Source organism: Amphiura filiformis, chromosome 5 (assembly GCF_039555335.1).
Source record: "Amphiura filiformis chromosome 5, Afil_fr2py, whole genome shotgun sequence".
In the NCBI taxonomy this organism is placed as follows: domain Eukaryota; kingdom Metazoa; phylum Echinodermata; class Ophiuroidea; order Amphilepidida; family Amphiuridae; genus Amphiura; species Amphiura filiformis.
This window is the reverse complement of record NC_092632.1, coordinates 40,949,485-40,976,370: the sequence shown is the minus strand read 5'-3', so window position 1 is coordinate 40,976,370 and position 26,886 is coordinate 40,949,485. Positions and strand designations below refer to the sequence as shown.

Below are 26,886 nucleotides of genomic sequence, written 5' to 3'. Positions count from 1 at the left end.
TAGGAAATCAGTTCTTTTATATCATCTTCTTCATGCCTTGTAATGGGGTCATTTTCACCATGAGAACCCTAAGGTATGGTCCCCTGAGCCTGTACTATTCGGAGGTTCTGGAAGATTTTGAATGGGGGGGGCAATAGTGCCTGGCGAAATTATTAGGGGGCCAATGGTACTTTTCTATAGCCTCCAAAATGATTGCCTCTCCCGTTATTCAGAAGTTTGAGGGCCCCACCACATTTGAAAACTTAGCTAAGCCACTGCTGATTATTACAAGGAATGACTAATCCAACAGATGTGTCTGTTAATCCGGTTTTAAGCAATTATTTGGTCAAGGCGTGGACAAGTGTTTACCGTATCTTTGCAAGGTGGATTTCACCTGTCCGAAATATCGTAGCAACTGCAACAAAGCTCTTAAAACAGGCTATGATTAAGAATGGTATCTTATGACAAATGTTTGCGTGTTGTGATATAACTTAGCTGGGAAAGGAAGTCTCTGGATTGGGTTAATTACCTTTTGTTAATGAACTGTTAGGTCAGTTTATGTGGTCATTAAGTCACAAGAGTCAACAGTAAAGGAATCGATACGGTCTTATGGTTTGCATGTACACGACAGTCAAGTGTGGACTAGATATAGAGTGAATAGAATTTGCTTCAAGCTTTTGGAATAATAAGGGACAGTTCCTTGAAGGATGACGAGAAAAATGAGAAGAATGAGTCAAAGTCGGATTAGAGCCATAAGAAGCAGGGTAAGACGTCAATGTTTTATCATTTTATAATATTTGGTTTTTTTACCAGTCGGTCTGATCGGACAAACGTATGGGTCCTGATGGGACCAGGCTCAAGCAAATTGCCCAAGCCAAGCATTGAAGTCCCGGGATTGAAGTATGATGGACTATGGAGAGAAAAGGAAGACACAAAATTGAAGAGTTCTCACTTTGTCAGCAATTGTCTTTTAGGGTGTAATTTCACTGTGGACATCACATAGTGTGTTTATATTGGCTGTATATGGAAAATTTATACTGCAATAACAATCGATTTTGCAGTACGCTTACACGCTTATATACGCTAAATATTATACCAGATAATCTGGCTCACTATAAACACGCTTACAGATGTAACATATTGAAGTGAACATTATGTTGTCATAGTTTTCTGTGTGAAATGTTCATTTGTTGTTCTAGGATAATTAAATTAATCAGCTATGTTCTTAACTTTTTTAATACAGATCTTTCCGAAAAAATTCAATACTAAAACAAATTTGAGTCATTGTATTTTTGGAAAATGTAAATGATCAAAATTAATAGCCTGATTTGATCAAACAAATTTGACCCACTTTGAAGCATGATAGACTTTTAATGGTGGCAATGATTTGCATCATATATATCGCAGATTAGAGCATATGTTCAACTACATGTAGTTGAGCATATGTTCAACTACATGTAGTTTTTACATACATTTGAACAACTGGTTTACAAATTTAGTTATTAGCTTGTACATGTTGAACCATACGGTACTACGACCGGTCAACCAATACATTTTATGCAATATTAGTTTTCCCCCTCGATGTGTATGTTGTAGGCTGTGTATAATAAATTAAATTTCCGTTCAAGTTGATGAAATTTCATGTTGTTATCCAGCATACATTAAGCAAGTTGATCGAACGCAAAAGTGAATGTGAATTTCTGGTGCTAGTATTAATAATAGTGGTGCGTTATGTCTGGGGAGAGGAGTTCTCGACGAAGGCAATGACAGATTCTGAGACGCCTGTACACAAAAGGATGCGACAGAAATCACGCCACGTCACATTTAACGCCGACTTATTCATTTATCCGATACCGGTAGGGATTTGTCCTGTCATCATTGTATAGGATTAAGCTTTTTGTACCACAGTATCATATGAGCATGTACGGTGCAGTGTGTCTATTATATATGTATCGGTACTCGTGACACTATGAGTCGTGTTCTTATATCACCAGCAGTGCATTTTGGCTATGTAACAACACAAATAACAGATGGGAGTAAAGCTGCAAATTTGGCTGACTGCATTTATTGATCATCACATGTTCTGTGTGTCTGTGGATTCAGCATTTGTAACAAATGTAATCGGATTTTTTTACCCCCTCCCTCCCTAACGAAAGGACTTTCGTTTATAGGGCTTCATCAAACTTTTGGGTTGTTCCCTTATAACATTGTAATGTAATGTACAACATGTATATTATAATTAAGGCAGGGGGGTACGTGTACACTGGACAGGCAAATATTGCTGAAAAACAGTCAGCGCCCCTCAATCAGACTTGTTGTCCCCCCCCCCTCCAATGATTCACACTTCGTTTGTGTATCTTGCATGTTTGTTCACAAATAAATCCATCACAACAATGCATGCATGAAGTTGTGAATGTAGGTATATAAATTTGATTTTCTCTCATTATTTTGCTCTGTCTATATTGTTTAATACTATTTTTTCCACAGTTTCAATGTCTTATCCCTGGGTCTTATCTTACTATGAGATTTTTACCCCGGGTTTTTACCGTACATGTATTGGAATAATCTTGAATTCAAATTGCATGTACACCATCCTACATGTAGGCATGGCATAAATTTTAAGGTACTTGTCTGCCCCTTTCTTACAAAATGTGATATGGTTTCTGTACGCTTTATTGGTGGATGAAAATGATCCCCGTGATGAATGAATGCATGACTGGTTTATAAAATGTTACCAGACATCACAAATGAGCTGTTAAGTCTCGCGAAGCAATAATTCAGTGGATGAACAACATCGCAAATTACTGTAACCATGAATAGATGATAATGAGTTGTATATCAAGGGTACTGTAACCATGTATTGATAATGAATTGTATGTATATCAAGGTGAAAGAAATGGCAGCATGTTTGTGATGTTTGGAAACTAATTTGTAAAAACTCAGTGGTGGAAAGTTGAATAAATACACCTGATCCATGAACTTTGTCTTTTTTAAAGACAATTCTTGTTTTTGTAATTTTAAATTCAGTGCATTGGTTTATCCACAGATCCTTTCCCATGATCCTCTCTCCAGGATCTGTGGTATATCCTTGAATAATTATGTTAAATTTAGGGAAAAAATGAATCAGGATTTGAAATCAACTATGTTTTCTTTTGATGCATCAAGTTAGTCTTTCAAGGGGCTGTGCAATAATTATGAGCCCTGGGGAGGGTAAAATTGGGGGGGCAAGAAATTTTTGGCGAGTCGAAGGGGGGGGCAAGCAATTTTGGCAAGCGATTTTTGTACGCATTCATGGGGCGCCTTTTAAATAAAACACGCTAAAAAGGCTTAGGAAAACGTTACGGAAACGCTTAAATATGTAAATTTTCCTGCTCGTGCAGTATATAGACCATTTAAGGTTTGGAAATTGGGATCCCAAAAATTTGGCATGTGTAAGGGGGGGCAAAGAATTTTTGGCGGGCCGAGAGGAGGGGCAAGCAATTTTTGGCGGGCCGAGAGGGGGGGGCAAGCAATTTTGGCCGGGCCGTTTGGAAATTTTACCCCCCTCCCACCCCCAACCCCCACAGGGGGGCTCATAATTATTGCACAGCCCCTAAAAAAATCATTTGCTTGATTTTGGCAAAACTTCAGGATTTGATATTGTCACTAAAACCACAGATAAAGAAACTTCCAGGATCTGTACTAAAATTCAATAGTTGATGACACCCAATGATTAAACACGGACTGTGAGCCTGTTTTCATTAATAAATTAAGGAAACAGTTTGATATGTAAATAGAATGCTTTGGTGATATAAACTGCACTCAAAAAGTGTACGATCACTTAAATCAAGAGCTGTTTCCTAAAGACACTAAAACTAAAAGCACTTGGTCAGTAGATCATAGTGGAAAATTTTGTTCTGCGTATGTTGATACACTTTTACAAATTTGAAAATGTAATTGAACATATATTCTGTTTCATGCCATCGTAGTCCTGGTTAGAGTATAGAGATACGGAATTACTCTCTTGGAAGTACTAACATCATTTCCTTCCTGTTTCTCTTCCTGCCTCATTCTATACTGTGTGTGGTAACAACAGATGGCATCGGCACAAATGGAAAATCATTCTCGCAATGACTATGTGCAACTACGACTGATTACTGGAAGAAGCAAAATGCATCCAGCGGCAGCTGTGGCGCCCTCACCACTTGGAACCCTACCAGGGATGCGAAGGCTTGGAAGTACTTCATCCAGTAGATCTTGTAAACGTAAGTGGAATATGTTTTATTTTAAATCTCCTAAAATTAGTAGGAGTCAAATAGGAAAAGTTGCCCATACCATGAAGAGTGAGCCCGGCACTACTTGAGTTACTCAGCAAACATAAAATGTTTAAATGTTGGGTTATGTAAAGGGTATAAAACGTTTTAATAACATTCAAATACATTTTTGAAAACTTGCTGCAAAAAATATTTTAACATAAGTTAAGTGTTGATAAAATGTTTCACAAAAACGCCTGCTAAAACACATTTTACAATAACATGAACATGTTTAAAACATTGTAGTGGTTTTTCATAACCTTGAATTGTAACCCAACATTTAAATGCTATTAAAAACGTCTTGACCAAAACCAAAAATATGTTTATAACACTTTTATAACATTTAAATTAATAAATTACAAAATATTGTGTTTCTCAATTCTTGATTTTAACTTTATATTTATTTTTTATGAAATAAATTTAAGAAAATAATTTGATATTATTTCTCACCACTTATGGAGAGTTATGAAATCAGATTTTGGGTTTAGTGTGATGTGAACTTGTATCACAGCTATTATCCTCTTATCAGGCGATCTTATTCCAAAATACCAACATCATAGGCAATTTATGATTGCGTAAAACACAAGATTATGGTCATGATGGTAGCATTCTCATCGTAATACCGGCTAGGATGAGGTAACTAATCTATTCCAAGAAGCAGTGGTATAAATGACACCAATGACGTCCACACACACTATGAAACCTTAGAACATAAGACTCAGCATCTGACTTGACGTGACACTCCTTATGTGACGGAATCTCCGTAGGGATAGTTATACTATAATACTCACTGTGCTTTAGGGCGTCTGAAGAGAATCATGTTATTGTGACTTCTCAATTGTTACAGTATAGACTAGGATTATTTGTACTTGTACAATAGCCTACATGCTAAATGAAAACTGGTATTTATCTGTGAAATAATCTGTAATTAATAGACCATATTTTGGTGAATCAACTTCATTTGAAGCATTTGCATGCAAATTGTTAAACCTACTTAAGGTGAAAGAATAGCTATTGCAATATTGCTGGGGTTTCCTTTTTTCAGTAATTGAAGTGATGTTAGCCCTGTGAGAATAAAAAGCTGATCTGTTACAATGATACTCTCAGTATCAGTATGTGCTGTATGTGCATTGATTTGCTATTACCAGGGAATTCTATTACATTATTTTTATAGTACTATCGCTTGTATTGGGCGATTGTTTTATTGTAAAAAATACGGATTGCACTTTGCCTATAATATTAAATTCAACCTCACTTTTTATTATAGTGATATTGTTTGGTTCATTGATCAGGACGTAATTGATTTCAATAAATGTTTTAAATGTTTAGGTTTGTTGTTTTAAGGTTTGTTGTTTTAGTTAAAAGGTTTGTTGCTTTAGTTATTTCAATATTTTGCAATGTTAACATCATAATAGAAAATCATAGATTTTATTTTTGATATTTATATTGAGGTTGTCCCATCTTTAAAAAACATGATACGGATGACATATTCAATGTGAAATATTGTTCATATGGGTATGCCACTCTGGGATGACACTGCATGCTGTTCATGAAAAGGCATACCATTGCACAGAAGAAGAAGAAAAGATCCACTCAAAACATCACACATTAATAACAGCAAAATAGTATTAACACTCATAACATGCTCCTCCGCAGTTTGTCAACATTAAAAATGTCTTCGTATCATAACAATAATAACAACATGACACTCAGCAAATTGGGTTCAAATGAGAGGAGGGCATATCCAATTTCGTACATTGCAATGATATGCAGTGGTAATGTAGAACTGTGCCTTCCAGTTGTATGCTCCTTCAGGAGTCATCCTGAGAGACACGCTGTTATTGCAGCTGCGTTCCTCAGATGTGTCACGTTTATCATTACTACGCTTGCACACCTAGTTAACGTTAAGGCAAAATGGATTTAGGGTATCTGACAGCGAGCTGGGATGGTTATTAGGTGGTACGTGTGTGTGATTATTGACAGTATAGTATGGTAGTACTAGTATAACTGGTAAAGAGCACACCAACTCAATAAGGTCTACTATAAGTATAAGTACCTGTATTATTCAAAGAGAGCATCACATTTTGATGCATCACATTCTCCACATCTGTTAAATTTTCAATACAATAAATTAAACCAGATCTTTAGCGATTTTACAATACAAATGTATTTAGGGCTCATATTGAAATTCCCTTACACAGGAAGGTGTGCGCCATCCTGCAGCTTTCCTGTGCTAGCCTTCTTTTGTTAATATCCTGGGCAGGGTGTATCACTGATGCATATAATCCATCCGTTTTATGACCAAGCTTTCCTGAGGCGCACGCTTAGCAAGGGGAATCCTGCCTTCTTTCTGTGTGAAAACGTGGTAGGGTATTTCAATATGAGACCTTAGTTCAATAGATGGTCAGACATGTAGGTTAACCTCATTCTTCCATCAGTGATTAGATTTACATATAGCACTTTTTTCCTCCAAGAGTTTTTGACTTGTAGCTCAAGAACCACAAAATAAAGATTGGAATTTTGTGGAACATCTTCTTTTACTATAAGATATGTTTCCATTTTTTTAAACAAAGATGATTAGAAATGAAGAAAAATACAGTAATTATGAAGCCTTCATTTAAATATTCCGTTGATTTTTAAGGGCACATTTTACTCGATTTGAAAGCAAATGCGTCAAAACAAAGCCTAGAGAAAATAGGAATTTGGGAACCCTCATTTTTAAGTTTGAAAGCTTATTTAAAATGAGTTGGAGTCCTGTCTTCTTGATAGTAAATTTTGAGATTTATATAATTCAAATTTCTCCATCTCTGATGAAAATCTCATTTATTGCCTATTTTCTGTTACATTACCCTGACTAAACAGACAAGTATGTGTACTTTGTTCTGCTATAACTACAACATAAAACATGGGTTTGCTTTAATAAGAGACAGTGGGCTGAACTCTGATATTTCACACATTCTCTATAAGTGCCATTTACAAAGTGATTTTCAAAGTAGAGTATGTTTTTGAAGTCAGGTACTCAGTCTTATGCAATCACAGGTATTCCGTTCCAATATTGGGCTATTCCACTTGAAATCCATACACCCCATACGGAAGACATTACCTGAATCTCCCACACAGGGAGTGTAGATTTCAAATGGAGTCACCCATTTGGGTAATCTCCTTTGGAATTCACACTCTGTATGTGGAAGACTGAGGTCATGTCTTCCATAGGGGGTGTGCGGATTTCAACTAGAATTGCCCAGGCATTACTACTTCAAACATGTCAAGATGAAGGCAGATCTAGTCGCTGTGTGAGCGATGCTCTCATGATCTATGCTTTTTAAAAGTAACTTTTCATTCACATTTTATTGAATGTTGCTCCTAGCTCATGCAGTAGTTTGAGTAACTGTTTTCTGATCAGGTGTGTTTTGGATTTTGGGATTAGGGTAGTATTTGAACATTATAATTGCAATATTTTAATATTTAGAGAAAGATGTTTTCTGAGGAAAATTAAACAAAAATGCGGATTACGATGAGCATCATATTAGATTATAGCAAAGACTGGCAGAAATTAGGTTATTTATATCCAATTTTGTGAAATTGAGAACAAGTAAACCCAACAGGTGTAACAGGCAGAAGGGGGACAGTAAGACAAAAATATTGAAATTTGTTTGTAAAATTGATTTTGTAATGAGCAGGGCCGTAGCAAGGTTGAAAAATATGGGGCGGCCATCACCAATGTGGGGCAGCCATCACCAATGTGGGGCGGCCAAATTACAAATAGATGCCCTAATTAAAATATAGATATAAAGAAAAACGTAACAAATTTCTCAAAGTGCAGCTGCCATGACATCCCCGGCCGCCCGCTTGCTACGGCCCTGGTAATGAGCTACATTGGCTTTGGTTCATGTTGCAAATCAAAAGAGAATTGCAAAATTGGAGCAATTTCAAGAACAAATTTTTCAGCATGATGCAGACAAGTTAATTTTGAGTACCATGCTCTTTGCATGCACTTTATCAAAAGCTCTATGCTGTAAGGAGATGTGCAAATTTGCAAATTTATTAGAAAGCATCATTTTTTAAAGCAGAATATTATTTTGTTTAAAACTGATATATCAGAAGTCTAAGTAATGATATCTAGACCATTATGTTCCTTTATTTTGGCAGTGCATGTGACCCAATTTGTTTTCTGTCAATTCAAGACATGATTGTGAATAAAATTCTATTGATTTTATAGGAAAACCATGCTTGTTCTCACATAACTTTTGCACAACCCAAAATTGTACGGTTCAATATACTTTGATTTACTTAACACTCTGCACGTTCCAAAAGGTTCATCCGAGTTCAAACTAACTTTCATATACATTATGCATTATTCTGAGAAAACATACTTGCAAATTTACCAAAAGTTTCAGTGTCAAATCTCTGGTGTAAAATGTGTGAGTATTGGAAAGGAAACTTGAGCTCTCAGAAGCTTCATGTTACCCCAGAGTGCTTCAATCTTGAAAATGGGATATTCCAGTTGATTTCCTTTCACCCCTATGGCAGACATGACCTTTAAACCTCTCACACACAGGGTGTAAATTTCAAATTGAGTCACCCATTCAGGCAACCCCATTTGAAATGTATGCTCCATGTGTGGAAGAAAGTTATGTCTGCCATAGGTGATGTATGATTTCAATTAGAATAGCCCATTTATTATATGCGATGTGATCAAGCAAAGTGAGCCGTTGTCGAGGAAAATGAAAATTCTGTTTTCAATTTCATTTCATGTGCCATTGTCACAAGTTTTAGTTTGTTGAAAACTCCATCATAATTGGACTTGCGGTTCCAGAGATATGGACATTTTAGTGTTGCTCAGTATAATAAAATACATAGGAATTTAAATACTATTATTGGCTGTATCTCAAAATAAATATTAGTGACAACCACTCATTTAGCTTGATCACGTCACATATATTCAATCTCTGAGAAGTGTACTACAGAACGACATTTGATACCATCATGTTAGCAGCATTCAGAGTTGATATACAAACATATCAATAAACATGATAAACAAAATGCATTGTCAAGTGCATTAACTCAGGATTAAATAGGGAATCACATTGTACCAGGCAGGATAAGGATTTATTGTACTCATTACACAATCAACATACAGTGCGCAAAAGAATTAAGGTACCAGTTATGTTCAGCCCTGCATGTCCTAAACAAAGACAAAAATATGTTAAAATTAACACAAGCATCCATTTACCTGTACTCTTTAGCTCTGATTTAAGACCTCAATTGTTGAAATTGGTTCAGAATTAAAGAAACAGTGATCTAAAACCTAAAAAAGAAACAAAATCAAAATTTGCACTATTGTGTTCTAATCAATGAAAGCCCGATGCTAGTTTTAACTTGCGTATCAATGGAAGCACAACGCTAGTTCTCTTGTTTGACAACGCTTTGTGTACAAATCAATAGAGTAAACTGCAACTTTTGAATTTGCATCTTCTTGGGTTTTTTGGATTGTCGTGTCTTTATTTCTTCAATGATTTCAAATATGCATGAGGTCTTAAATTCAAGCTAAAAGATGGTACCTGAATTCTTTTGCACACTGTATATCTTATTTGAGGCTGATTGGCTGTGCATCTAGACAAATGTATTATGTTGGTTGAATTTGTTATTTTGTAATTTCATTATTTAAAAGATATTTCTAAATTTATTTCTGTACAATATAATTCAAATAGTATTCGCTAGAATTTTCTCATATCATCAAGCTTACATGTATGAAGGAGAACAATTGTATTGCATGATCAACAATGCAAGCTATGTATGAAACAATGATCATTGTATGAGCAATAGAGCACCTGTACATGCTGCATACATGTAGTAGGGTTCACTTGTAGTTTCAGAACAATGACAATATCTAACCCATCGCATCAAAACAGCAGTTAATTGCCGGAAAACCACATTTAATTAAAGATGTAAAGAATAAGAAAATAATAAGGAAATTGTACTGAATTTGTCACATAACAATTAAAATCACGATTCTACATCTGTATGATGTCATTTTGAAACAAAAAAAGCAGTGCTTTAATTTGGCGAAGAGTACATATATGTAAGAAATACATTTGTGAAATTTTTTCCTCACAATGCATTTCTTCCCAGTATTGATCTGCTATTCAATGCAAAATGGGTCAAGGTGACAAAAAATACCTCAATTGCAAGATCTGGATCCCGGATCTGGATGAACTCTGTTAATTGAGGTATTTATTGTCAATATCGATACTGTTGACACTGAATAGCAGATAAGTGCAAGGAAGAAATGCATTATGGGAAGTACAAGATACCTTTTCTTGCAAATTAACCTAAACTGGTCCCAAAAAGTAACTTACCAGGTAAGAAATTCGTCTGTCAAGTTCAAACGACAAATCGTATTATACTGAATAGCATATGAGTGGAAGCGGTGTACATTTACTGCGGAGTTTGACACCTCATTTGTCGCCATAAACAGATCAAAACTTTTGAAGTTATGCTCATTTGAACAAGCCTACTATCAAATTTGAAAGTTGCAGATGATTGAATAAGGACAATTGTCATTGAACTTTGATCATTCTTCATCCTCACAAGAAGCAATAGGAAAGTTAGTCATGCAAAGAAGAAGAGGAGAGCACTGATTACACCTGTATACTGCCAACCATCTCAAGTGGTATGAGTGCAACTTTCATTCCAGTGGATAGGTTCGGTTAAATAAGCATAACTTCAAAAATACTCATCCGTTTGCAACAAATGAGGTGTAAATATTCGCGTCAATTAACACTGCTTCCACTCATATCCCATTTAGTGTAACACAATTTGTCGTTTGAATTTGACAGACAAATTTACCTGGTAAGTTTCTTTTTTGGAGCAGTTTACATGTAACTTCATGCTGCATTGCTTAAAATTGTGCTATTATGAGGACATGGTGGCTCAGTGGTTACGGCCTTGGACTCATAATCTGAGAGCTTGCTCGACGTGCATGGGTTCGAGTCCCCGTCCCACCATCATGTTGCGCCCTTGGGCAAGGCGCTTTACCTCGCTTGCCTCACCCCATCCAGGTGCAATGGGAAGCTGTTAGGGTTAGTCACAGTCGTTGTACTGATGAACCCTGCTCCATTTGTAGGCTGCAAGCGTGGTTCCAGCATAATCTAATGACGCGGAATAAATGTAAAGCGCTTTGAGGCTGTTTACGGCATAAAGCGCTATATAAATATCTACATTTATTTGGAAAAATAACTGTGTTATAAATGTTGGAACTGTGTGTGTTGTGAGTTAAAGTTTAATTCAAAATGGTTTAGAAAGTTACATTCAATGAAGACTACATTGTACAAAGTACTAAGTGATAAATTTGGTTGTTGCACAAGTTGTCATTGTTCATTGTTGTGACAATAACTTTGAAATCTTATTATTTGAAATTTTCATATCAAACCCACATGCACCTTTCAATTCTATGCAAATTGTACAGACCTGTTTAATGTTTGTGTGTTCACAATGAAAAGATGGTCACGTTCTATGTAAAGAAAACAAATATTATTCAGAATATTTTCTATTGGTAGTGTGACAAACAGCATCAAGGTGATTACTCAGCCACACCACAGGAACCACATGCAATTCACAACACCCTGCACCATCCAGGCCTCAACGTGGCCGGCTCAGGTGTGCAAATTCAATGGTCACTAGTGATACAATACCTGGCGAAATCAAATCAATTTTTCAAGAAATTTAATTTTGCAAACTTTGCTGTAGGTGTATTTTAAATGTTGATTGGAAAAAATGTCAAAATGTCACATCAGGGCCAGTAGTGTGTTGATTTGCAGTGATATTTGACTATAAAGGTCAGGCATGTTTAAATGCACCTCACATATATAAATTTGCAAAAAATATTTGATTTGAAAGTAAATCAATATGTTGTTGACATAGCCTATAGGGGTTTGGGAATGAAATCATCACCATTGCATTGTGGATAGGTTTCCAGGAGTTTACATTACCAATTAGATTCGTCATTGTCTGCACCAAGTTTGTTTAGCTTCTTAATTGTTTCTTTGAATGGTCTGTCCTTTTTCAATGACTGCCATTGGCTGGTTTAACATGTCAAACAATATAAGGGTATTGTCCGTCAAAATGCCAATCAAGAATTGTGCGGGTTTTGAATGTAAATATATGGTTAATGGTTCGGTCATACCTGGTTGGTGGGTCAATCTGTCTAGGGTCTGTGGTCAATCCTTCAACTTTACAAATTATAATGTGAACATTATTGATTCAATTAATTAATGATTGTTTCTGTAATTTGCCTAATATAAATTTAATAGTCTATTAAACTTACATTTTGTAAAAATAGTGCACCAAATGGCCTAAGTTGGGGTTTCATTTTGAACAAATTTCCCAATTCTGAGTTCTGACTTCCTCCTGCACCATGCAAGTGCACCATGGAGTACTGCACCAAAGTTCGCTTTATTTCAAAAAAATATGCGTCCATATATAATTCCTGGCTCAAGGCCAGAAGGAAAATGTATTCATTCCTGTAAATCAAGAATAGCAACTATTTGTCATTTATTGGCCAGGTTCAGTAGCGAAAAGGTTAGTTTTGTTGTTTTAACCACAAACCGAACTCTTGATTTTGTGTGACACAATCCTGCTCTTGCGTAAATTGAATTCATTAAATCTAAAATGTCACAATTCCTGTGATGTTGGACACAAATTTACCCAGCAAGCTATTTTGCATGTGCGGAGAGTGAAGTTTCGTGCGAATTCTTTTTTTCTTAGAAAAAAAGTCGCAATATGATCAATTATATTACCTTTTTCACATCAACAAGCCTGTGTACAGAGATGCCACTTTTAGGTTTTAGCCTGATTTCAGGTTTTTGTGAGTCCAAATTCCCGCATTTTTATTAATTTCAGCCCGTTTTGGGGCTTTTTAGCCTGCATTCACATGCTTCAGGTTTTTCTCACCAGTTGCAGGTTTTTTTGAGTGAAACTGAGTGGCATCTCTGCTGTGTAGTAATTTGTTTGGAGGGTGACGGACTGGGGTTTAAGGTATCCATCCGGGGTACCCATATGCTGATGTAGTGTAAGAATATGAGATATTTATGCACAACACAAAGGTCATTGTACATTACATACATGTATATCTAAACAGAGACTACAACAAAATCTATTCTGAAGTATTAGCAATATAGGTGGGAAGCCATCTCTTTATATACAGTATAAATCCATTCCTATTAGGCAAGACTCATCTAAAGCTACATCCAAAAGCGTTATAATAAATCACGGACAAATTCTGAGCAGGAAAATGCCTCCAAGCGAGATATTATTGGAAGCCGTGTCTCTACGGGCACAATCTCAAAATTTCATTTCAGTATCGTCGTCTGCTGTCTTTGTAACTGTTATGTCTATCGAAGAGTAGGAGTGCATGTTCCATGTAGTGTGAATTAAAATGGGCTATTCCAATTAAAATCCACACTTACACTGGAAGATTTTGGAAATATCTTTCCCAGAGGGAGAGTATGAATTTCAAGTGGAATTAACACATAGGCAGTTCCATTTGAATTTCATACACCCTCTGAGAAAGCTTCAACCTGAACCACTGAGGGAGGGTGAGTTACAAATGGAGCAGCTAATGTGTTCATTCCATTTGAAATATTTCCAAAATCTTCCACAGGGGGGGTGTAGATTTTAAATGGAATAGCCCGATGAACCCTCTCGCAAGGATTACGTTATGTTTGTGTGGGAGGATTTCATTCTAGTACTATTCAGACTTAAGATTTTATATAAAAACACAATGGTTTAGAGTGTGATTCTATGTTGATAAGCATTAATGAACATTAAAGGCATACTAAAGGATGCAAATTAATGTATTTTATTTATTTTATGAAAATGGTTAAAGGTAGAGTACTCTAAAACTTATCCCAACAGAAATTTAATGAGTTTTCATGGTTCTCAGTAAAGTGGCTCATAAAAAAACTTGTCCTTTGGTTAAAATATAAAAAGTTTGTTACATGTATAGATGGCCCAAAAACCTTAATACGAAATGCTTAATGCTTTTAAAAATTACTCTGTTCTTTTAAAAATCATTATGTATGGTAACATACATGTGTATACCTCAACTTACTGTCAAATCAGTGCAGAGTATGTTACATGGGAAAATTGATAGTGATGATTTTCATAGGATTTTTGTATTGCTTGTCATCATCATCGGCTGCCAGGCTCGTACGCAGGGAGGTGCAGGGGGTGCGACGCAACCCTCCCAGGCCCCCCATTTGGAAAAGTATACAAAAAGACCCAAAATTTTAGAATTTGCAAGCGTAGCGATAAAAAAAAAAGGGTTTTTTACGCTTTTTGGAAGAAAAAGTCCACATTTTGTCGCCCTCCCCCCTTGGAAAAAAGTCCACTTTTTCAAAATCAGCACCCCCGAAATGAAATCCTGCATACAGGCCTGTCGGCTGCCCATCATTAAGAATAGTATGAGAAATATATCTTTAAAAAATATTAAAATGCCATTTTTTCTTAAATAAAAAAAAGAAATGCTGCGAAATTGCTCCCAAAAATGAAATGTACACAGCCTGCAGGAAACCAATTTGTTATTAGCCTTTATTTTCTGATTCATATTGTCTACAAGTCTGTGGTGGTATTATGCTCTGTTTAGTAAGTATGCTAATAGGTGAAATTGGCATGTTTCAATCCATGCGTCAGTAAGATAAAGTCCCAACATAACGCTCACGTAAATCCACACGAGGGTGTTCCCATCACAAAATACGCAAATAAAAACGCACTTGGTGAAAGGTGATGTGCCCTACTGCGTGCATGCCATTTATATCACTCCACAATGTTGTGTCTTTACCTACCCGTATTACGTGCTGAACAAAATATAGGACAGGATAGATCCTGTGTATTTACTTCTAAAGATCTAGATAAATATTCATTATATTAAATATTAATTATAAAAATGAATATTAATTAGCAGGCAATCCATGTTAAGTTATCAAGCGCAAGTTACAAAGTATGATGTGCATGTCTCCTGCAGATGACAAAATTTTCCAAAAGGTCTTTGATTTATGCCTTGGGCTTCAATGCAATATTTCCTATGATGCAAAGATCTCATTATGCAAGGCAAGCTTAAGTTGATGAGGATGTTAGTATTGTAATGTATGTAGATCTAGAAGTTCGCCTTTAACTGAATCAGATGTCATAACATAGGTCATGCACACATAATCCTTGTCATGGAGTTGGAGAAACTACTTCAGTTCTGTTTTTCCGTGAACAAAGTCTTCTCAATAGTCCAGTCAAGTTGATGTTGATAACAAGCTAAAGGCAATGCTGGTTTCATTTTGCCATGGATTGAATAATAAAACACAAGATAGCATCAAAAATTTACATTAGCGGACGATAATTTCAGGGTGACTGTTAAGGATGATGTCCTAAGGGTAGTGGATGGATTTCATATCTAGCTGGTCTACCGTATTGTGTATAGAATGTTTTCTTTTATAAGCAGGATGATACGGACAAAGATTGTAATCCTGGGGGATTGGTGGGTATGGCTCCCCGCAAAACTGGAAATGGTATGGACATGGTATTGGTAAAAGGGGGTCTTTAGGAACTGTCAAAATCAAGGATCTTTCCTGGCTTTCTGGTTGAAAATCAAATGGGAGAAACCTCTCCACAGCATTAGTGCCAATCTATCTTGAAATACGGGGATAACCAGCCAAAACATTAAAAAGTGGCTGAAAAGAACAAAAAATCAGTCATTTTGTCAAAAGGTGAGGGGACATGTCCCCCCCCCCCTGGATTCAGACACCCATGATGCAAGGTATACATATAATTTAGAAATGTCATTCAAAGGAAGGTGATGTACATAGGCCTATAATTTTAGTTCTCTTATGCAGAACAGATATAACATAGAAGCAAATGTGTAGAATTCGTTTTGAAAAGCAAAGATACATTTTAGTAGTCAGAATTAGTTTCTTTTCTAAATAGAGTAGAATATTATTTAGACCATTCATAAGCCTCTACTGAAATGATTTAAGCTCAAGTTGACTTCTACTGTCATTGTACTGCACACAAGAGGAACAAGAATTTCAAAATTTTCAATCCTAAATATCTATAAACTAATAATGTTCTGGCTCGGTGAACCTTTTCACAAATTCTTATCAATGGCTCACGCTTCATGCACTTGAATGGATAGGTCCGTGTCACTTGGAATAGAACCAAAATTTAGCATTAGGATTTAAACCCAGGTGTGTTAACCCTTCACATACAGTCACGTTAGAAATCACATGGCCTGCTGGGATGTCGTGATCTCTTGCTCGAAAATTCCTAAATAATATGGAGATGCCTCGTGTGATGTTACACCTGGCTGTGGTTACCATGGTTACCTAAAGGGAAATGGAATTATGATATTATTTGATTTTTTTTTTAGGATTCCAACAAGGAACATGCTCAACTTTCAAAATTTGAAAACATTTTCAAGGAAATAATATAACCTCATAAGTATTAAATGGTACAATAAAGCTTTTTAAAAAAATATACAATTGTGTTCAAGTTTGACCCACAAAAAGGTGAGAATAACACAAAAAGTTTTATGGTTCAAACCAAGTTAGTCCCTTATAAAATTATATATTCAGGTAACAACATCTATATTTTCAAAAGTGTAGTATACGTGTAGCACAGAAATGGCTGGTACATCTTGTGACCTGAAAAGTTTGTCAGCATATATTGGCACGCGAGATTTTCTTTACCAATCGTCCTGATTTAGATAATGATATTGAATATGGGTGAACTTTGCTCTGGACTTACTTCAGTCGTGTACCATTTTGACACATATTTTTTTGCAATAATGATTTTTTTCCCCTCATACTTGAATAAACCTGTTGCATGTTATGTTCATGTTTTAGATTTGTTCCAGTGCCCAAAAATACTATCAAAAACTTTGGCAGTATCTCATTTTTGTGTGTGGAAACTTCACATGAAATTATAGAAGTGGCAAAAATTAAAATGCTTTAAAGAATTAGGTGGAATACTACCAGTATTATTATTAGTGATAGGCTGTGTAAGGGTGTAGTTGCAAACAGCTTAGGGTACCAGCTTATTTGATGTAGCTTGTTGTTCTGAGTAATTTGACACCAATTTCATTGAAATCGGCCAAAAATTGAGACAGTGCCGGCCCAATAACGACACACAAGGGGGGGGGGGGCAGATTTGTCCCTTATTTTCTAGTTTTAAGGGAATTTTATCACATTAAGGATTATGTAATGCATTTTTGGTATCTACTTACATAGTTTTAGGTCCAGGAAGGTCATTTATGCACTTTGTGTCAAATGAAATCTTTTAGTGTCCTTAAAATTAACGGTTTTGGGTAAAATTAGGCCGTGAGGGCGCTTTACCTTTAGCGACCCATTTCGAACCATTTTTGATTTTTAAGTTAATCATACTAGAGATAATCATCAATCATCCATATTCTGAAATTTTCAGCCATTTATCACATTTGGTGTGGCCGTGGCACTAATTTTTAATACAGGGGTACCCTGCCCATAGCAATATACAGGGGTCAATGAACTTTGTATCATATGTAAGTCAATGGAAGCGTCTCTACACATATTCAAATGGGTACCACGCACAAGTGAAATAAGGTTGAGAGTTCAAATTTGGACAGAAGATGTTATTTATCAGTAACTTTGATTTGGTAATTAGAAATGATAAAATTTTAGTAGGGGGGATACGTAACAGCTATTAGGCTGAACAGCGCCCTCACATCCTAAATTGGCTCTTAAACGTGCATCAAAACATACGATTTGTGTAAAAATTGCATAAATATATCCAGGGGAAAATGCCCATAATTGTCAAAATAGTGAAAAATAGGGGGTCCCAAGAAATCCCCCCTTATGCGTGTTTTTGGCGGCACTGTCTCATTTTTCAACCGATTTTTTTTAAAAGGTGTCAAAATGCTCAGGAGGATTAGCTGCTTCAATTCGGCTGGTACCCTAAGCTTTTTGAAACATCACCCTTTTTTTTGGCTGTACAGCCTATCACTATTATTATGATATTTTGTTTGTATGTACTTTGAACAGAGTAGTGGGCAAAAGTAAACAAAAGTAAATATTGTGTGTCAATACATTTGTGCAAGGTAAAGATCCATTATTAATCCCTGACATAAATCATATCATTTTCGAATTTAATATTGAACAAAATAACAGTTTTCACCCATATCAAACAAGTGCATTGGTTGATATTTAAACAGTGGCATTCAGTACATTTTTGGTAGGATAAAATCATAGAAAATAATAAATTTGCAGAATTTTGAATTTTAATGCTATCTTCTGAAGACAGAAACAATTTATAAATAAAATGTATTTCTATTCCGGTATATATTCAAAAGTCAGGTGAAAACTAATGGCACATTCACAATACTAATAATGATAATGCATGTCAGAATGTTACATATGAATTTTGTTGATAAAAAAAGATCTACTGTATTATGTGACATGATCTGGTCCATCTGGTTTCATTTTTGAAAATTCAGTTAACTGTTATTATTACATTATACATACAATAGGCTATCATTTACTGAAAATACCAAACATCTAGCATACTTGCTTCTAAAGTTATGAAGTTTTTTGATGTCTATTTTCTTATGTATTTTATTGTTTTTTACTCCATATTTGTACCTTTATTTGAGTTTCAAATTTGCCGCCTTTGGCCCCCATGGACCAGGTCGTGTCACATATTGTGATCAATAAGGTTTTAAAAATAAATGTTTCGAAAACCAATTGCTTTTTTTATTGTTATTATTTTGAACCTGCGGCACCTATCATTGTGACAGGAATAGTACAGCCATGTCAGCCATGATACTAGCTAGGAGTTTGTACAGGAACTGATAAGTGTTGGACATTTTATAATTAGTTTAGCTTGAGTGGCGAGCATACGTCCAAGATGGGTCAACAAGGACTGTCGGTCAGATCATGGTTAGATATGCCAGTCAGGTTGCATATATGTGGATGCGTGTTCACAATGATATGAAGCACTGGGCTATATCAGTTATTTACCAAAGAAACATTTGGTACATTAGTCAATAATAAATGTAAATACATGCATCATCATCATTATCTTCATCATCATCATCATCATAATCATCATCATTATCATCATTGATCTGCTACTACACATTTAATTTTAAAATGTATTCAAGGTTTATTTCAGGATAGCTAGCTGGTAAATTATTGATAGTGAAATTGATGTACATGTGAATGGATGGAATAACAGATTAGATACTGAAGGGGAAAACCAAGGACCGCCAAACACACAAAAATTAAAGACATTTTGGAGTAAAAATTGTAGTGTATCAAATGAAATAATGCATTTTAGCTTTCAGGCCACTGTTTTAAGCCTAATTGTGTTTTGTTGATAATGGTGAGTAATTCACATTGCATAATGTGATAATCCCAGTTAAGCAAAAGGTCATTGACATGATTACATTTTATGTATCACCAGTCTTAATTGGAGGCATTTATTGACTTGTTTAAGCCAAATTGTTTTACTAATAGTTTTCTTGATAAGGCAATCAAACTTATCAGCCCTGTTTTTATTGTCTCTCATTACAGCAACCGATGTGTGTGTTTTCCTGAAAGATGGCAGCGGTCATGAGTTCTTCTTAGATAATGCCCTCGTTGAGACTGCGCATGATCTGCAACAGCGGATGATGGAATCACTAGGAATGCCAGAATCTGCAACTGAAGTATTTAATATTTGGATAGTATCACCTTTATTGCGTAAGTATAAGAATGTTCTATTTCCAAAATTCTGGTGGAGAAAATAAATCAAGGTTTTTTCCCATGCAGAATAAGGCCTAAAAATGAAGGTCTGTTGAACCATAGACCATGGTCTATGGTTGAACCAAGCCTTATTGAAACTATCTAACAGACCCATAGTAATAATTTGAGACCTTATTTCATATTTTCAAATAGGGTGGTTTTTTTTCTAGAGAAATGCACCTGAATTAAGGAACCTGATGGCAATATTTGGACAGTATTTTTGTGGAACCGTGGAATGTTCTTTTGATATCAAATAATTTCGTTTTCAAAATGCAATTCGATGTGTCTGATGTGCTCCCACAAAAAAAAGAAGTGAAAACATCGATATCCGAGCCCTTAAGCAAACATTTAATGAAAGTTTAAGCTCGGAGGTCTGAACCAATTTAAATGGGTTATCTACAGTAGACAGCAAAAGCCAGCTACAACTTGCCAAACAAATTGATGGAATTCACACATTGTTAGATAATTTCATGATGACTTGTTGTACCATGTGCTAAATGCCATGGCCCATGGGTCATCTACAGTAGACAGCAATTGCCCTATTTTTAACAAACTATTGACATTTTCCATATGTGCAAAAATAAGTCGATAGTTTTGTATCAGAAGCAATTCTACATGATCAGACTTAATTATGCACATGGATGGATACATACAGACATAAGTAAATCAGGGAAAATTTGTCAGGGAACAAATTTAAGAGCTCTAATGCAAAGAACAACAAAAAACCATTTCCAAACTTTTTGAGTTAAGGCCAACAACATGCTAGCTTTAAATTGACACCATACTTCAAAAATTGCCAGGTGAAACTTTGAAACTGATCAAAAGTAGCACATGTTAACTTATTATTTTCTTTATTTTTGACCAATTATATTTGCGTCTATCTCAAAATTGGAAAAAAATGGATATATTGGTTTTTGCCTCTTTATTACTCCTCTTGACTATGCACAACTAAACACATCACAAAGTTGTACACAGTTTCTTACGGAAGATAGCACCAAGTTCAAGAAAATTGTAGTGTACTGGAATTGATTTGTGTGCTGATTTGCCTGGACCATATTCCCTCCATAGCATCAGCATCTCCCAGGCTTCATCTTGTTACAAGCTGCATACCCTGGTATATTGATGGTTTCATCATATTGCAAAATTTGGTCGCTAAGATAACATGTACTTGTACAATGTGAAGGTCAAGTCCATCTGAGTGCCTGGATATTATTGATGCAGATGACTACTATCAGTGTAAATTCACTGGTATGGTAATTTCATGAGAGGCTTCTCTTGTCAAAATTGGTTCGATGCATATTGTTATTCTAAACAGAGCTTTTTCTCTCATAAAAATGAAGAACTGAAAGTATTTTATTGTATAGGATTCCAGGTAAACCGGGAATCTTGTTGCCTGGAGAGTACAATAACATGAGCATAAGTGATTGATCAATGGAGGCACCATGTTTGATTACATTGGGATGTAGATATTCAATCAAATTTATCAACCTATGCAGTGTGCACTGTGATTTACCTGATTTTATGGATAAGTCCAGAGTGGGTTTATTATATTTTTTGATATTATGGACCAGTATTTGTAATCCAAACTTTATTACTTCATTTTTTTCTTGCTCTTTCTTTTTTACTCCCCCATTTCAAGGTCAGTTGCTTTACATATACTGTACACATGTACAAAATAATATGCTGAGCATTCACAAAATATATATATAAAAATTATAATACTAGTCAAATTATTCTGACCATCATCTAATAAGCATAAATAGCTTAAATGTAACACCCCCGGAAGTGTGTTAACATCAAAAAACAAAAAGAAAATAAATATAAGTCAAAATCTTTGATTTGGTTTTAAGTAACATACTTATAAAATGTGTTATAAAACTTTGCATTTTAATACAGAAAATAGGATTTTGGAATGAAACAAGCTTAGATTTACCAAATTATTAATATTTTGAGTTTTATCATCTTGTTAAAATACGGATCTACTAAACAAATATTTGTTTGTTTATGGCCGTGTGAATGGTTCAAATGTTAGAATCATTTAAAGAGATAACGGCTTGTCTCTTTAGTTTGCCAGCGTACGTGTTGCTAATCGCTGATTTGGAAACAAATATTGGCTCAGCTCCAAACGACAATTCTTTCAAGGAAGGTCAGGCTAGAGATGTGGAGTGACTGAACATTATCTTTTAGCGTGGCATTAAAATACAAAATTAGTGTAGAGTTTCTGTGTGTGTGATCACCTGACTACCAGTGTGTTTTGTTGTGGTTTGAAATGAATGAAATGAACTTGAAATCGAAATTCTTCAGGGAACATAAAAATGAAACATAAAATGTTAAGAATGTCAATAAATAAAGAAAAAGCAACATTAGGGTGAAACTATGAAAAGGTTATCAGGATTTCCTTAGATTCATTAATAAAAATTCTCATACAAAATCAAAAATTTGCTATTTTTATAGCAGTGACGTTTTACATTCTTTCAGGATGTTTTCTTAAACTGATCTGTCAGCTGGTCTGTGGTCTTGACTGAGACATTCTTGCCGAAGACAATGAGAGAGGTACTACATTAGAGAATCTGAATATAAACAAAAGGAGGCAAAAACACCACACAGACACTCATGAATGCAGATGAGGGGACCTATCAACTCAGTCACCTGTATGATCACCTGGTCCAGAGGGTGTCATCAGGTGATGATGACGTCACTCAGTCAAGACCATAGATCAGCTGTCAGTTTGACTGAACATTGATCAGTTTGAGAACATATCCTGAAGGATGTAAAATGTCACTGCTATAAAAATATTACCTGTAATAGTATACATGTACCTTGTTCTACCAGGAATTGGTAACATTAATAACATCTACTGATTGCACCCTTTTACTTGAGTGAAAGTGAACCATAGCAAACATCCACTCTTTTAGCCCTTTTTAGCCTAATTCAATTTATTTTCAAATTCAGCTAGGTGAAGAAATTGTTGTTGTAGTTCATCGTTGGTCTTGTTTTAAAACAGTAATAAAGGCAAACATAACACCATGGATTCAGGTAAACAGGAAGTCAAGTGGCCAATGGCCGCCGGCCAGCCAGGCGATCAATATATTGAGTTCCTAATGTCCCTGCTCTAAGTAACATGACCATGAATATAGATGATGATGTTTAGATGCTTGGACACGTTTCGTTAAAACAATCAAGGGCAAATATGCTCATTAGTCAGATAAACTGCATTAATTAGGATTAAAGATGATGTTATGTCATTAGATGAGTCCCTATTTTGGTATAGCTCTTGGACACGCACATACATACAATGATTTAATAAATGAAATAGTATTATGCCCAAGCATGTTTCATTAATTGAAACAAATGGGTTTAATTAATGTGATTATTAGATAACAAAAGTAAATAGTGTCAAATAATGATGTTATGTCATTTTGGCCATATGAATGATGATGTTATCAGGCTACATGCAAAACCTATAGGGTTGAAAGTATTTATATATCAAAATCTTCTTGATTTTTTTTTTTATTTTAAAATTTTTTTTTGATCTGTTAAAAATATATTTGTGCATTCATTACAATTAAGGTAGGTACACTCTGCAGCCCTCACAAATGAATATACTGTACCAATATTAAGTATAAAACTATGTTACATGTACATAGAATTCCTTAAACTTATTTTGGATGTAGAAATGGTGTGATTTTACATGTACATGCATGAATCATAGGAATTGAAGCATAAGTAAGCTTATAAGTACTATTAATTTTTAAATTATAATCAGATCTACTGGACTTATTTTCTTAAAGCCCAATATAGATCTGATTATACTTTTTAAATTCATAGTATTTACTACATGGATGAATGATAATCTTCAGAAACAAAAGCTTACGAGAAAAGGCTAGCTAGCTGAAATATGGGTTAACGATAACTCAATTGATATTGATTTAATTCTGATTTGCCTTTTACTGGACGGTACATGTATGTTGTTAAAGGTGGACACCCCCGGGGTGGACATACATGCAGTGTGTCATTTGGTGCATATGTCACTTCTACAGAACATTGGCAGTTACTTGCCTACAGGTACCATCATGTTAAACAAAATTGCTCAGAGATGTCAATTTGTATTCACACTAAAGGCATCTTCACACTCATATAACACATTCTCAAAATCTGATGACATTTTGTGATGATGTATTACATGATGTGCTTAACCATCCTGGGCATTAAGCAATACATTTTTTGTCTCACTTACAGGGGGATAGATATTTAAAGCTCACAAAAAAGAGGCTAGCTAACTATAGTAAAATATAGGTTAACCGGTATAACTCAATTTATATTGATTTGATTCTGATTTACCTTTTACTGTATTTTGTTTAGGTGGACATGCAGTGTGTCATTTGGTGCATATGTCACTTCTACAGAACATTGGCAGTTACTTGCCTATAGGTACCATCAGGGTAAACTAATTGCCCAGAGATGTCAATTTGTATTCACTCTTAAGGCATCTGCACACTCATATAACACATTCTCAAAATCTGATGACATTTTGTAATGATGTATTACATGATGGGATAACCAGCCTGGGCATCATAGAGGGCAAAAGCATTAAGCAATACATTTTTTGTCTCGCCATAGAGGAATGGGTATTTTAAAATTCTTTCTATCTCAATTCCAAATTCATAGTATTAGTAAGCAAGAGCTTACTATAAACGGAGGCTAGCTAGCTCTAGTAAAATATAGGTTTAACGATAACTCAATTGATATTTATTTAATTCTGATTTGCCTTTTACTGTATGTTGTTAAAGGCAGGTATACATGTATTGGGTGTCATTTGGTGCATGTGTCATTTCTACAGAACATTGGCAGTTACTTGCCTATAGGTACCATCAGGGTAAACTAAATTGCCCAGAGATGTCAATCTGTATTCACACATTCATATACCACATTCTCAAAATCTGATGACATTTTGAGGGCAAAAACAGACACTTCCAGGAGGCTACTATCTAAAAAGGTCTAAATAACAGAATTATCATTTTTTCCATCTCAATTCCACCTGCAAATATTGTTCCGGAGTCCGTCACCCCTTGCTTATGCCCCTGCAGTGATATATCACAGATATTTTGTTCTGATATCTGTGGTGTATATACAATACTATCTTATTATTTCAAATGGTAAAAGATTGTTTATTTTACAAACATAAGTACATGTAAAATGTATATTTTTTTAAGCAATTTGTAACCAACTTGGAGCATTTTATTTTCGGAATTTAAAAGTTTTAGACAAGCTATAGAAAGCCTGACACAGTAAAGAAACTGCTCCAGTTATCATATAATGTGTTCCTTGCATCTCTATACAGATTACCTATGTATTTGGATCAAGTTAGATACGGCAGTATTGAAATATCAATATTTGAGAGCATTCATGTAGCAACAACTCAATTTTGCTTACAATACTTTCAACTGCAAAATTAATAAAGCAGACAGTAATGATTTCTGAAATCACAATTTCAATCGGGAATGATATTAAAATATTATTCATATCGGCATCTTCCAACAGTCCCCATTGAATAGGAATTCCAAGACACACCACAAAAGATAGTATGCGTCATATTATACCGTGGGCACCTGATAGCCTGTATACACGTCTGTATTAATATTTGTAATAATCGCCCTGTCATCACATAGGATCATGATGTATTCTTAGATCTTAGCGAAGCGCAATTAATTATGTATTGACCTATTTGAAGGGAGGAATTCTAGCAAGAAATTTTGACAACTTAATTCTGATGAAGATGATTTCACTTTTATTTTTTGCAGGTGTTTGTAAAAGTAAGTGCATCAATGTGAAATGTAGCATTGCCATGTGATATGGACTAAATTAAAGTATGAAGAGCATAACTATCTTCTATTCAGGCTTCAGAACAGCTTTTTAAATATTCCTTCACGACTCGTCCCCCCTCCATCATGACTTGCAACTCTTCCCCCCCCCCTCCTCCATAGCGGGTAATCTTTGACATAGACTGCATGCAGGGAGCTTTACATCTTGGACACTGTTTACCATGGGTGTCAATCCCATTTTTTGTTCTTTTCAGCCACTTTTTGACAATTCAGGGCGATCCCCCCACACACGCACACATTTCAAGCTGGATTGGCGCTAATGCCGTTTACACTATTAAAGGTTGCAATTTGATCTTGACCTCATTTCAATTCGCAGCAACGAATAACACCATAAATTAATTTGATTCATTGGTTGTTTGCAATATCAGTAAATTGAAACTGTTGTCTTGAGGGAAATCTGATCAAAATTGTAGTGTTTATTCAGCGAACACGCGCATGTCAATTCAAATGAGGTTGATTAAATATCAAAAGTTGCAATTCGATAGCGACTAAGTCAAATTAAATTTGACTATATATGATGCTCCTCAGCCGCATTCGATAGCAACTTTTGAAGTCACAATCGAATGAGTTGGAGGAGAGACAATAAAACAAGTAGGTCTGTAGATAAATTGAGTTATCGTCAACACACAGTGCTCCAAGAGCAAATTAAATTTGTTTAAATGATGCTCCTGAACCACATTTGATAGCAACTTTTGAAGTCACAATTGAATAGCGACTGCACCTGGTAATCCTTTACTTGGCACTAAATTCAAAATTGAATTGTGACTTCTCTAAGTATAACTTACCCACTAAGTACCAGATACTGAAGAAAATTGGGCTATTCCATTTAAAATCCACACTACCCCTGTTGAAGATTTAGCTAAAGTCTTCCACAGAGGGAGTATGAGTTTTGAATGGAAAAGACAATTAGGTAACTTCCATTTGAAATAC

At 35.3% G+C, this 26,886-nt stretch overlaps 1 protein-coding gene across 1 annotated transcript in view; it reads left to right on the top strand.

Annotated features, from left to right (window-relative positions):
- Positions 1 to 1,711: 1,711 nt before the first annotated feature.
- LOC140153126 (putative FERM domain-containing protein FRMD8P1) overlaps positions 1,712 to 26,886 on the top strand; it is a 59,805-nt gene continuing 34,630 nt past the window's right edge. Inside the window, exons 1-3 of the mRNA XM_072175767.1 lie at positions 1,712 to 1,835; positions 4,055 to 4,223; positions 19,865 to 20,032. Coding sequence (XP_072031868.1) covers positions 1,743 to 1,835; positions 4,055 to 4,223; positions 19,865 to 20,032 — 430 coding nt within the window. The 5' untranslated portion in view covers positions 1,712 to 1,742. The remainder of the gene's footprint in view (positions 1,836 to 4,054; positions 4,224 to 19,864; positions 20,033 to 26,886) is intronic.